A 15,159-nucleotide genomic window follows, 5' to 3' on the forward strand; every position below is an offset into this window, starting at 1 on the left:
TTATAGCTCAAGTGATGATGATGATGATGATGTTCTGAATGTTAGGCAAAGGACAAAATGATTTGATTAGCAACAGTAATGAATCATTACTGATGCTAGTGTCAAAGACAGCTTGCTGAGCAGGCATTTCCTTCTTTCCATTTCTCTTCTCGCCTGTCAGGACTACTCAACCAATGAAACTGATTTTCGTATCACATGAATGGGCAAAATCTCTGCTTTCTGGAGCAGCACATTCCAAGTTTGTGCGACCTTTTGTTCCTGAGATATGCCATGCTGAAGACTTGCAAGATGGCAAAACATGCTCAAATTGGCAAAATTTAGATTGCCATTGACATATTGAGTCATAAGGTACACTTCTGATCGAAAGTGACAGCTACAAATCTTACAAAAATGATATGATATACACATTTATGAATAATCCCTGAAGTGTACACTTCCAGAATCTGGGAACCCAGATTTTACCACTTTCAACAGTTAAAAGTTAAGACAGATCTTATGGAAAGATGTGTAGATTTAATTTTCACCAATTCTATGTGTTGTAGCTTCCACGCACAAGCACAGTTACACAGATGATCTGAAGTTTTCAATATGGAAAATCTGTATGAAATAGAAAATGTTCAAGTGTGAAAATGGTGTCATTATGCAAAAAATAATCACATTCACACAAAACAATGAGACCTATATCTTCCCTCAGCACACTGTGTTGTTGTTGTTTCTTTCTAGGGATCAGATTTCAAGTCTTTGATTATTATTATCTCTCACTAGTTAAAAAAGCAGTAAATTAAACATCAAATGTATCATAAATTATGTATGATTTTCATGGAAAATTCAGAACTGAACTGAAGAACATATCTTTTTTTTCTATAATTTAAGATGAAAGCCAATCAGTTAATCTGAGAGAAGTGAAGTGCTTCCAAAACACCTGCTCACCCAGCTTTAAGAAGGTCAATTGGAGGTAAGGCGGAGTGGATTGTGGCTTCTCACTGGCTGGCAATGACAGTAGAAAACAGACATGACTTTCTTCTTTACCACTCTCAGTGCAATGATTTGTAACGTGAGCGGCACAAAAGGAGAGGATCAATGCTGTGGGTAAAAATCTGTAATCTATCTCTACCACAGGGGAAGATAAATTGATGCCGAACTAAAAATGTGTTGTCCAATTTACATGGGGAAGTGATAAATCAATGCAGTATTAAAATGTGCTCTCTAGCGTTGACCAAGAGGGGAAGATGGATCAATGCAATATTCAGTGGATATCGTCCCTTTCCAACTTTGGGAGTCCTCTTACCCACCTAAAGCCACTTCTTTACACCGCTCATTTTCTCTTCAGAAGGGTGCTACAAATCCAAGTGCTCACTTGCTTGGTGCAAGCAAGGTGAATAGGCTCTGGGTTGTTAAAAAGTACTTAGCCTTTGCACAAATGCGAATTTGGGCAAATGGGAGAAATACTTCATGCAATTGTCATCATATTGTGGCTATATTTCGTTGTGCTCACATCTTTAAAGCCCTGGGCTAGCTTTAGTCATTTCAAACACACAAACAAACAAACATGAAATTTGGAAACAGGATTACCTAGCTCTAGAGGTAAGTATGCAGATGTATATATGCACAACACCGTACTCTGACATTGGCAGGGTACTGTAAAAATTTTTCGCGAATTGGAGCCAACGGCCTTTTTCGTGGCAAGAAATTTTCGCGAATTGCCTCTTGCGTTCAATGCATATAGTGTAGATAAGAAATTTCGCGTGCATTTTAATTTCGCGAATCTTGGCGCTCGCAAAATTCACGAAATTCAAATGCACGCGAACATTTCTCGTTTTACAGTATCTTTACACAATATGGCCAAATACAACAGATAAGATAATATTTCACAGTTGCACCAACTCAATACTGATATTTATCTTGATCATACTAATGCATGGCAGACAGAAGATAAAGCCCCTGATTGAGAAAGATGTGGTTTTCAGACCAGCTTGCACTGTATCGATTCACAGACAACTTTATTTCTTCAACCTTTTTTTTTTCTTCCCATTGTCGCCCACTTTCTTGCCTCTACTTAAGCCCTTCTCCCTTTCATTCTAAGTAGACAATTCTTGGCATCATTCTGATACCCTTATCCGCATCCATAACCATGACAACCTCCTCATAAACAACCTCTCTGTCTGCTCTCCATCAACCAGGTTTCCATGGTAACGCTGTCAGTCTGAGAGGATGATTTATAACTCTCGTTCCTTGTGCACCAACCTGGATTACCGAACAGGAAACTCCAGCATCAATTTGGCTACTGAAGTGGGAGGTGATAATACCGCTCACACCACAAAACTCAGGTTACTCAATTTAGGGAGGGATAACGTCACGGTGAATGTTAAAGGTCTCCTACCTCTTCTATACAACCTTCATCTGTAAATCATATTCAGCATAACGAAAAGATATGTCAAGTCCTGTGTTACAGAGTTCCCGTATGACTTAGTAAAAACAGAATCCTTTGTTTAAATGGATGACTCTACTAATTACTTGTAGTCTTATAATACAAAGGTGGAAAGAAAATTTAAAAGTATAAACTAGATGATCCAAACAGGTTGGAATTATAGAAAAAAGCAACAACATTAAAACACAAAGGCTAACAACAATCTCGACTGACTGAGAATCAGATGTCATACAATGAATCGTGACAACTCTCAAATATCTGCCAAGATATCAATATTTGTGATGAATAACAAGCTAGGAATGACGGCCTGTCCTCCTTTTAAAATCACGTACAGAAGATGAGGAAAACCAAGGAAGAATCTTTATTACGTTCCTGTTTTCTGGATGAAACCAAACTTGACATTATATAGATACGAATTGGCAAATTTGATTTTCTTTAAAGTATCATATTGCTAAGAGAAATGTTATGTCCAAAGCCACAATAAAAAAACTACTTGAATTTGACACTGGCAAACAAGAAGCAATCTATATCACCACAAACCAACCTGTAACCAATCATGTATAAGGTTTCATTCTCACTAACTAAATTACATTTTGATGTCTTCCATTTTTGCATAATAATAATTTTTACTCAATTGGGTTACAGAAAAGTGGTTCAAGTTTACAGTGCATTTGATTCCCATCATTTCCAATAATAACAACAGCATACATATCATGACAAGTACATGTGTACAAGAAAAAAAACACTACAAAGAATCAGGAGAAAATGTACTAGTACCGGTACTTCTAGTAGTAGAATGATCATTCCAACAGAGCGTTAAAAAATTGCATAAACACAAGCTGCATTGTACAAAACAAAAGGAGAGACAAGTTCCATATATATCTCTTTATTTCAGTGCCACACAAGATAAAAGAAAGGAAACTAAAAGAAGATAAGTAGAAATGAGCAGACAACAAAATGCAAAGATGGGAGTTAGGTAACATTTAAAGGGAGCAAATACATGGGTTAGCCACCATTCATACTACCAAATAACATTCTGATACGCCACACAAACAGGAACAGTACCATTGCTTTAATAGTTGCATTTAAACCTGACTGATATATCAATATTACACACATTCCAGAACATCTATAAAAATGCAGAACTAATGTTATTTCACAAGACCTAGATTCTTTTTTCAGAAAAAAAAATTCTATTCAGGAAGAATTTGCGTTTCTGAATTTTTCAATTCACAGGAACATCTCAAAAAACATCAAAAAGGAATATGTAGACTCTCATGAAGCAATTACATTTGATGAGCAGAGTGACTAAGCAAGGTGTTGTTAATTAACACTTTTCATGCAATTCTGTCACACAATAAAGCAGGGGAAACAACTCACCTTGTCATTACATGTCTCCCTCACCTGGACTTCAAGTGACCCACTCAAGACTGCATACCAATTGATGCCAAGATCTCCCTGACGAAATACTGCCAGGGTAACAGAAAGGAAAATGGTGTATTAAAGATGTGACATTCACTTTCAATATTGAATTGAATTGAATTGAATTGAATTGAATTGAATTGAATTGAATTGAATTGAACTGAACTGAATTGAACTGAATTGAATTGAATTGAATTGAATTGAATTGAATCGACCTGAATTGAATTGAATTGAATTGAAAAGTGCTTTTATCATAATCTGACTGGTGACTAAAGGTCAAATTGCACAGATATACAATAAACATTGACATAAAAGGAATAATTTCATGTACAAATTTCATAAAAATAATTATACCACTACGACTTAAAGGAAAATATTACTTGGACCCCGTTTACAGTGCAGGGAAGGGCCAAGCCCGGGCCAAGCCGCGGCCGAGCCAGGCCTCAATTGCGGTACTCAGCCCCACAATTCTGTCCGTTTACAGTGCCGGGCTCGGCCCGGGCTCTTAATTCAAACCTTTCAATATTTTGTCGTAGTGGTGCTCTGCTTGTAAACAAACGCTATTATTGGGAGGGCGCCCGTCGCGATTTGGTACCGCATTTGGCCCAGTTTGCGTTTACAGTGAGAAAAGGCCAGAGCTTGGCCAAATGCGCGGCCGATTTTAGTACCCGCATTTGGCCTTTTGCACGTTTACAGTGAAATGAAGGCCGGGCTCAGCCGCCCTTTCACTCACTGTAAACGGGGTCTTAGTGAGCTAATTCTAATCCAACCAAAGGTAGGACTTCTGTTCCTTTTCTCTTTCTCTTCTCAAAATTGATGTAACTCTGTTCATTCACCAAGCATAATTGCAGTCTTGTTCATTATGTGCAGATAGAAAAATATAGCTGGGCAGATGAATTAAGAGATAGATTGACAGAGATATACATTCAATATATCTTGTCTACCATACATCTACTGTGCACTATGAATATTGATGATTATATGATAATAGGCAGAACAATATTGTTCAAAATGGAAACTTTCTTCCAAAATCTAGCAGCAGATGTAGACATTTTATATCAATTATGAATATTTTAATTCCATTTTCCTGAATAGTTTTCTTTCTCTCTCTGAGAGGTGACAGAAGACTCAAAAATCAATAGGAGACACAGGCAAACATTTTGTCAGCCTTGCCCTTAAAACTTTTCTTCTTAAACTTCATTAAAGCTCAATTACCCTGGAGTCAAAATTGTTACTGTGAGCACATACAGAGCCTTGAATTGATTGAGTGCCAGTAAAAGAGGATAGAGAATCCCCCAGCTATTTCACCTGCTGAAGGAAAGAGAGATAGTAATGCTGCAGTGTGCTCAGTGGCAGGTGGCAATGAGAATAGGGTGCAGCGGTTTAAGGTTTGATTGGGAATGTGAAACATAGACTGAATTGATAATGTTTATAATGCTGAATGTTACATTCATATATGTACATTGGGCTTACATCCACAAAAGACTGTATGTCTGCAGTTTTTCTATATCATTCACTGTGTACTTGCGTTGAAAATTAAAAAGATAATAATATTATGTGACTCTTGACTCTCTTTCTGATTTGCACAATCTATTATTTTCTATGTGATTAACCATATAATTTCAAAAGGAAAATATACATGTATGGAAGTAAAATCATATTATTGAAAAGAAAATCACCGAAGCACTTGGACAGGATATTCAGTTTGATACATAATAATCATCCAATTCTATATAACTTTCTACTTCTACATGAACAAGTATCATATTTCACTCTATGGGGTTGATTTGATAAAACTGAATATGGTACACTACCATTATTACACCCTAGAGAGATCCCAACACATAGAATCTGTTTATTGCAGGAATCTTCATTATATATAATATCCAAAAAAAAACTCCCACTGTAATAATTTGATATATCAAAAGAAGGAAATGAATGTTTTCAGGGATAGGAAATGCATGCCTCGATAATGTTGTTACAGACCCTCTATATCTCAGCCTCCTATCTTGTTCAGTCTGCGGATGGTTTGCTTTGATCTCTTTCCTCCTTTCAAAAGATTCTGTCCTTTAAGTCAGACAATCTATGAATGTACTCAGCACCATTGACACTAGCTCCTGGCTATGTCTGACAGCCAAGGCCCTTTTATACATCACATTCAAGGTGACAGAGATAGCAAGGGACAAAGACAACTGGATCCCAGTCTACACAGTTATCCTCTCTTTCCATACCTTCTGTCGATCTTTCTAGCCGAGACTTTTAGGAAATTGTAAAGTGTCTACTTGATAGAGATGCATATGGTGTGACTTTGTGCTGAGCAGGCTAGTCAAGTAGGGAAACAACTATAAAGAAGAGGGTTTCTTGACAAAGGTTTACTTACAGGCAAGGCAAGTCTATGGTTGGATTTCAAATATTTTGTGCATGTGTACTCAGGTTACAAAATTGGATAATACTACCACTGGTTTGTAATATGAATATGTAGAAGCCTTAAAACCATTGCAATGTTGCTTTATTGATTCAAATTCTATATCCACATGCACAAAAAATTGTAGTCGTATTTACCACAGATAAAAAGAGGCAGGAAGGTTCAGAAAAAGAAATGTTTCTCCAGTTCTTCCATCTATGCATTTCGTTTCCAGATAACCGGAGATTGGGAAATACAACCTCTGCCAGCAGAGCAGAGAGCAGAATTTGGTGATATTTTTATCTTTACTGCCATAGAGAGGACATGATAAAGCAAAATACAGCATCACCACTATCCCCCTCTTTAAGAGCAAAAGGAGGTTAAAAAAATAAAGTATCATAAATCAATGCAAACTTTAAAGAAAACCAGTGAAGTCAAACCAAATAAAGTTCAAGAGACTTTCAATTTAAGCTTGACTTGCAATTCCATGTAAAGTTCTGAATGACAGCTAGATTCATGCCGGGCACGAATGAGTGAACCAGCCTGTTTCCAAAGGTAACAGTTTTGAGATACTGTACTGTGGGGGCAACATCCTGAGATGCTCCTTTGTAGCCTTCTCGAGGACACAGAATGCAGGAAATGCACCCTATCTGTCACTGAGTGCAGCAACTTGAAATCTAAACCAGGCTTCCTGATAACAAATGAAGAAGCATCCAAGAAGTCTGCAAGTCAGGTATTCTTCTGCACAGGATATCATCAAGAAGAGTGCTCTCTGTTTACTAAGACCTCTTACAAGGAGAGGTTACTTGAGGTAGCTGATAAAGAAGTTGTGATGCTAAGCAAAGGTGCTTCACTTTCACTTCATCCTCCTTGTTAAGTCCCAGAAAGAGATAATCGAACTCATATGAGAGTGACAGATAGATTGAGCTCATCATCTTAAGAGACACTCTCACTGCTTGACGCAGGAAGACTGATGATTTTGAATGAAAGGTTGTATGCTTTGCTTGACGAAATTTTCAATGAAGTTCATCCTGGATGTGAACGTTCATGATGATTTGACATTGCCTAACAGATGACTTTTGGAGCAATCTTTCACACAACCTGCACACAATGACTGTTTAGCTCCTCTACTGGCTTTAAAATGTGCAGCTGGTTGTGTATCATGGAATATAATACTAGTAGATAAAAATTGATTAGGAGAGAAAAAGATACATAATCAAAACATATTGTTAGAATAATTCTCTTTGTCTGTGCACAAGACTAGCAGTCAGCTTTCAATGCACAGACAGTACTTATCATGGGTTATGGGAGGGGGTTATCATCTCTCTTCTTTTTTTTTTTTTTTTTTTTTTTTTTGGTAAATTGCTCTGCAAGAATCTGGTTTGAGTGATGGCTGCTTCCACTGGTCAGATAAAAATCATCTATCAACCCATGAGATTGCCACTACACTAGAAGTTTCACAGTATTCCTTGGAACAGTTGGTTTCTTAACACAAATGCAAAAGATGTATACATATAACTGAATGTAGATGAAACATATGTATGATACATCAATGTATCTGGCAGAGAGGTAGCTGAGATATGATATTCTAAGGTAGATATGAACAAATTACCTATCTTTAGAAACTTTGTTAATATACTGTATTTTATGCCGAATATTTTGTGAGGTTTCTATTTTTGTGAATTTTGCAAGGCAGGTGCTAATTCCCAATATGAAAGTGACATGCACACTTTCATTTCCCCATTCAGTACAGTACTCCATGACCACAAATTTAACCACTCACGAAATCGTTGAGAAGTCCTGATTTGCAAACATTTAGACTCCCTAAATATATGGCATATATATACAGTAGTGATATTTGGACAGACTGCTTAGAGTACAGAATTTCTGTTAACACTTTAATTATAATTTGAATGCTTTCAGATGAAGTTGTAGCCCATTTGCTCTTTCAGGGTGTTATTCAGGTTGTCTGCCAACTCTGTCTTGAGTATGTTATCATGTTTACAAGCAGCTTTTATAACTAATGCATGCAAGCAGTGCACAAAATGGGTGAAAAGAGTTGATCACAAGCTGGGGCAAAAAGCACATATAATCTGGAACCATTCCAATAGCCACCAACTCACACATCACACATACAGGTTATTGTACAATAAAACTTAATCCCCACATATGATGACGAATGCTGCAATTTATATTCATATGACTTTCCAACAAATCCTCACACTCTGCTGTATAGCATTACTCATCAGAAACTTCTTAGCTTCAACTGATCAATTTTCAAGCTAGTCTGGGCTTAGTTTCAAGCACCAAAATAACACAGAGCTGTGCTTAAAGCATGGATGCTTAAAGCATGGATTACCATGGTAATTATACTCAGGAAGATCCCTCCTTCTTGTTACCATGGCAGCGGCAGCTAGGTAAGCTCCTACTCCAGTCCCGTGGGGTTTGGAAGAAAGGAACGCTCATTGGGGTGGGTCAGCAATAACCATGGTGGAAATTTCAGATGCTTCCAGCAGGTGTGTTGATGGGTGCCAACCACTCTCAGAAGCGGACAGCATCTTGGAGTGGGATAGGAGCGGTTGTCAAGGCAACAGATGACCCTTCCTACACAGTAGTGTAATCACTCAGTCATATGACATCTTATGCTAAGGAGATGATTCTAACATATGTACTTCAAGAAGTCATCCTGTGTGAAGATGAATTTGACCATGCAATACACAGAGAAATCTACTCCAACGCCCTGTAGTGTGCCTAAAATTTCATTGGAAGCTAGTTCTCTCTGTTGGTGCTTCATTCCTGTGAAACTAGATTCATCTGCACTGGAAACTGGTGAATTCTCCTGAGCACTTATACCACATTTGAATGATTTTTCTCATTGAGAATGACCATACCAGGTGAAGCCCCTATGTGTTATTTTTTTCTAGTCCTTTCACCTTCTTTTAGTTTACTCAAGCTTATGATACTGCAGCAGTGTTATGCGCTCTACAAGAATTCTTATGATCACTATTATTGTTCATTGAAAGCTGATACACAGTTCTCATCTTTTGACAGACTATCTGTCCAGAAACATAGTCCATACCAGCATTTCAAATGAGTTGATACAAGCATAAACAATATTGTCAAAAAGTTCATCCATTAATCCTTTGACATGCAAATAGGCAGAAACTAGAAACAGCAGAAATCGTAAATAGAGACACATGGTAAACATGTCTCTGTAAATGCAAGAATACTTTCTTACATTTGATACAGGGTGCATGCAGATGCACATGTGACATAGGGTGGATAAAGACTCAATACTGTATCTCAGACTGCTGTAGTGTGTGTGTGACACCCGCTCTCAAAATATCCCAAATTCTGCCATGCACTCAGACGAGTAGTAGCACACTTTTGCTCATTACCAGTGTTGAGGGTCATTAACATGACTATAGTACATGAAATCTAATGATACACAATCTACGAATTATTTGGCATGAGGTATAGGATGGAGTAGTTTGATATATCATTGAGTGATTATGGTGTCAACTTCATTATGGGATATCATTTTTGACAGATATGCACCATTAGAAACCCATATTTCATATTAGGTAGTATCTCCAGGCTATATGTGTTTGCTATCATCGTTATCGTACATGGTAAGTAAAATGAGCAATTAGTAAACATTGTCTAATAGATGAACCTATTCTTTAAATGTTTGACAGCACAGCTTTGACAACTAGCTACTGCTTAATTCTGTGCATCAAACAAACTAAACTTGGTATTTGATATTGATGAAATATTTCAGCTTTGAACAAGGAAGGGATACTCCTCTCTCACTCAGCACTGGAAAGCCATCTTCTGCCCAACCTCCAACAAAACATGAGAGTAAAGTGCAGTTTGGAAGCGAGGCAGGGCAATATGAAAGCAAAAAGAAGTATTATCAAAAGTGTTTTTCAGTCTGCTTTCTCTACCTGACAGGGATATGAACACTTAGGACTGGATGATGTGCTGTGAAACTGAAATGGCATCATGTTACAGACATGCAGTAACTGGATAGCACGGCACCCACCTCCCACCATGATGTGCCATTCATCTAATGGTCGGTTTCTTCAAGTCATTTTGCCACACCTCGCTAATGACATTTCAGTATAGGACTTACAATTCTCAGAGATTTTGTGTCTTGATATACAATACACAAAGATGCCTCACCACGCAGGGACCTCTCAAATTGCAAATTTGATCTGGATGTGTTACACGCCCATTAATAGGATCACCAAATGGACACTGCAAATGGGGCACATTAGAGCTGTGGGTTGAAGTCAGCCGGCATAGTTTTCTCTACACACTGGTGAAAGTGATTTTAGGTAATGTCTTTTCCATCTGTCCATGAAGCACACTTTGCCCATGTATACTCTGTGTTGATGTTCTCTCTACACAATTCCCTCATCTAATTCTCTGCTTAGCCCTGCAAACTAATGTGCTAGCTTCCACATTATGCCTGAATATTATGTCATCTCACATTGAATGATATGAACATACTTGTGTACATATGAATCAGTTGAGTTGTTTACACCAGATGTCATAATGATTACAATCATTAGATATATATGTAGACAATCATTTCCTGTGTACTTAAACATGGCACATGTTTTCATCTGTGTATATCTTCACCCACACTTGATCATTTCAAACAAAACTTGAAGACTTATTTATTTTGATGTCCCTCTATGTGCACTGGACTTATACTGTCACTGCCTGGTATTTTTTATATATTTTATCTCCTATGGCGACCAGGGATGACATGTCATAGCGCTTTGCATCCAGTGGAAAAGGCGCTCTATAAATGTCTACTATTATAATTATTATCATATTGGTGTCTATAGTAGTGTCTGAAGGTAAAATCTACTGTATTTGAACACGGATGCACATAATGCTTGCTACAGACATGATGACATTATTTTCTAGGAACCAAAATCCCTGAAGCAGTCGAAAGAACAGAAAAACATCACAAAATCTAATCTCTTTTAAAGAAATGTCAATTCTCGATCTTGAGCATACTAATTAAACCTTGGTTATGAGTACACCAATCACTATGCATCAATCATTACCACTCCACAGTATGTATTCCCAGCCACTTTTCTATGTCTGAGTTAATTTAAAATATCCATAAAGCAACGTGTAACACTGGCACCAGTCTGACAGTTCCAGACCAGAAAGAATCACTGTCGGGCCAGTAATGTTTCAGGAATTGCCAACATGACCGGTAAAAAACAAATAAAAAATAAATAAATAAATAAAATCAAAACAATTAAAATGACATTGTCGGGCCACAGTTGAAAACAAGAACAGGACCAGTAAATTTTGGGTTCAGACCATTGAAAAATGTACAAACTTGGGTATCTGCTGGTCTGACAGGAACAGGTCATACCAGTAGAAAAAAAAAATGGGTTAGTGTGCAGCCTGGCATAAAGTCATCAGCTTTCAAATAAAAATGACTGCCATGGTAAAGAACCCAATCCATTTTGGAGTACTATGTAACAAGAGGAAAGGATTCAATAAAACTATTTAAAAAATATCACTTTAGAACAATTCATCATTTCCCTTCATACTTGTACTTGTAGCATTAGTTTCAATGCATCATTTTGGTATCTGATTTAGATTTTTATCTTCCAAACATATAACTGATTTGAATAGATCGATGTTATCATACCGACAGAGATAATCTTCTTTCCTATATTGCTACATTAAAAGAGATCCAATTTTTTATTGGAAAGGAAATCACATTTGACTTTCATGTGAAGAAACACATTATTCAAGTTATCAGCTCCATCAAGAATTTGCTGAGTTGTATAAGGGACTTAAAGGTTCATAGAGGTAAAATGCTGGATAGCTATTAACCCGTTGAGGATTAGTCCTGAGTATACTTGGGCAGGTGTCTATGGAAAATATGTGTTTTAGAAAAATCAGTCCGTCCTCAATGGGTTCAGCTTTTTTCACTTAGAAACATGATGCCACAGTGTTTAAAAGGTAAGAGGAATGGAGAAATCAAGCCTGCAATGACTGAGGTTGGAGGACTTGGTGTCAACACTTTCATTCTCTATGTTCCTTCCCCTTCTCTCTCAATGATCTGTGGTGGGGCAGGTGGTAGTTTCATACCTTTCTTCATTTTGTGGAGGATAGGGAAAAGATGTCTGCTTTCAATGTATTGCCAACTTTCAGGAAAAGTAATTTGGGACGGCAAGTCATCAGCCAGTCCTTTGGGGGGGGGGGGGGGGGGGGCCTTGACAAAATACAATTTCCTGTTTCATGGAAGTCTTTATGCCAGCATTGGTCAGCAGAGCATAGTTGGGTGACTGCTTTCCCTTTAGCTCCTGGGAAATCACCTTACATAGCAGGAAACGTCTCTCTTCAATTCATAGTTTTACTGTTACATCTTATCTCCAATCAAGACAGCCCAAAACACATCATATCATGGTCAACAAATATTGATACTGCCCTCCTGCACAAATCAAAAACTCTTAAGAGACAGCACAAATTTGAAAATGTAAGAGAGAAAAAACATTTCTAAAGCCAATATGAAATGAATAACTCAAAGTTCTACCTTAACAACAATCATGGCCAGTTATTTTCTACAAAACAGATCATTAAAAGTGCATCATAGGTTCAAATGCATTATCAGGTGAATTTTTAGTCACTTAAAATGTCAACATAATGGTTAATGGAAATTAGACACTCTTGTCAAAAAGATGAAATTTCAACAGTGAGTAAGCTTATAGAATGGAAAACATGTCCATTCCATGAAGAAAATATGACGGATGAAATTGACTTCAAATACCTTACTTCTATTGTAAACAACTATCACTACTGTCCTAATCACATCATGGCCTCCCTTGGTTATTTTCTCCTACTTTGTGTTTTGCTGCATGATTGAAACTATTAGTACATAAATACTCTTTGTGCGAGAAAGAGTAGCTGCCATATTTCCAACAATCATTTGCTGGTTGACCCCCCTGCACTATTGGGTATTAATGAAAGGTCTGTAAGAATAGTTAGTGCATTTTTCTTTTAATTCATTCTTATTCTCATGAAATGTATATATATAATTCATACATTCCTGACTGTCTGTTTGCTCAATACTGATATCAAGGTCTATGATGGCAGATGATCTGTGTCGTTACTTCTTTATTTGAGCACAGCATGTCATAAACACGATGCTATGAAAAACTGTTTGAATGATTTTTTTTTCTCACTGCTGCATCTTCTCTCTTTCTGTCATTCCTTCCTTTTCTCTCTGTATGAATATCATACAGACGTATAAATACATAAATATATAGGCGATAGATATGACAATGAGAGAAAGAGATGTATTTACGCACAAACATACCAAATCTATTTGATATCCTTGATTTTATGTCACTGATTCAGAAAACCAGTTTACATTGTGATGACTTTTTTTTTCATGAAAGGCTTGCACATCATGCCATGTCCAACAATCAGGTGATACCTCAACATTTACCAAGGATATACAAATCCTGGATACAGTTACATACTGCGAGACATTTCCTTATTTTGCACCTCGGAAGCTCTTTTTCCATTTAGATTGACAAAAGCAGCCAGTAATCTCTTTACAAAAAGTATCCAAGGAAATATCAGGTCTCAATTTAAAAGGCTAAAACCCTTTACTCCTGACTGTCTCATGTTTGAGGATGAGGCAACACTCTAATATTGAGGAAGGATCGGATGTCACTCTGTAAATTTTGGGCACAACCAGTTTTTACACCAAAGGTGAGATGGTTGCCATGACAACTGACAATCATTCATCCTCAACTAAGAACCAGCAGGGAATTGATGCAGAATAACTGTTTTTCTCTCTGACTGTGAAATAAATATTTGCTTTCCAATGCCTAACGTACGTACAATTAGCATATTTCAACTACATGTGTACTTTAAAATCTTGTTTGCATATATTATATATACTTGACACACATTCAGAGAGAAATAGTGTTTGAATTCTGGGTACTGTAAAACATGATATATTCACGGCATAAAATTTTAGCAAATTGGAGCCGACGGCCTTTTTAGCAGCATGAAAGTTTCGCGAATTGCCACTGGTATTCAATGCATATAGTGTTCACAAGAACTTTCACGTGCATTTTAATTTCGCGAATTTTGGCGCTCACGATATTTACGAAATTAAAATGCATATTAGAGCCCACTTCAATTCTCTTGCAAAGAGCAGGGTGAAATCCTGGTCAAGTGATCAAACATTTAAAAAAATAGCTGATATCTGAAGAAACTTCAGGACTGAATGCAGCAGATTACCCGCAAGAAGAAGAGTTACTGCCCTGCTGGCTATCTATAATGATCAAATGTGATTAACCCCCTGTAAGCTAGCCACTGTTATAAGTTATCACTGACACCATATGCCAGAGGCAATGTCAGAGTTAAACAGCATCTCTAAGCTGAAGCTAACATGGCAGTCCCTGGATCGAGGTTTATTTAAAGGCAGTGTGAATTTAGAGTGGCTGACCTCAGTCAGGCAATCAAACATTGCAAATCAGAGCGGTTACCCATGATATATGGCTGGATGGAGAGGTTTCCCTCAATGACTGAAGGCAAAGATAATGAGATAAAGACCAAGGAAAAAGGGGTATCACAGACCATGCACCTTACTGTATACACTACGATGACGGCCAACTGTGATGATAAGATTATCTCATTCATGGAGGCTGATATCTTCTGCTTTGAAAGCAATATCTATTCCCAGTAAACAGAAATTCTGAGACCCCATTTTTGACATTTACAGGTACATGACCTCCATGGTCTGCTGGTCGACTGTGATAAAAATATATCAGAGTACAGCCTTGACATTGTGACAAAGTCAGGCTTGGTTTTTAAATCAAAAATTTACCCGATATGATAGTGCTAC

General features: G+C 37.3%; 1 protein-coding gene across 1 annotated transcript in view; it reads right to left on the reverse strand.

The window, feature by feature from the left end:
- Nucleotides 1-15,159, reverse strand: part of LOC139716427 (rap guanine nucleotide exchange factor 4-like) — a 161,814-nt gene that overhangs the window by 114,556 nt on the left and 32,099 nt on the right. Inside the window, exon 3 of the mRNA XM_071627973.1 lies at nucleotides 3,809-3,897. Within this exon, the coding sequence (XP_071484074.1) occupies nucleotides 3,809-3,897 (89 nt within the window). The remainder of the gene's footprint in view (nucleotides 1-3,808; nucleotides 3,898-15,159) is intronic.

This window comes from Diadema antillarum, unplaced genomic scaffold, assembly GCF_040938485.1.
Source record: "Diadema antillarum isolate AM-2024a unplaced genomic scaffold, OU_Dant_1.0 scf00000065, whole genome shotgun sequence".
In the NCBI taxonomy this organism is placed as follows: Eukaryota; Metazoa; Echinodermata; class Echinoidea; order Diadematoida; family Diadematidae; genus Diadema; species Diadema antillarum.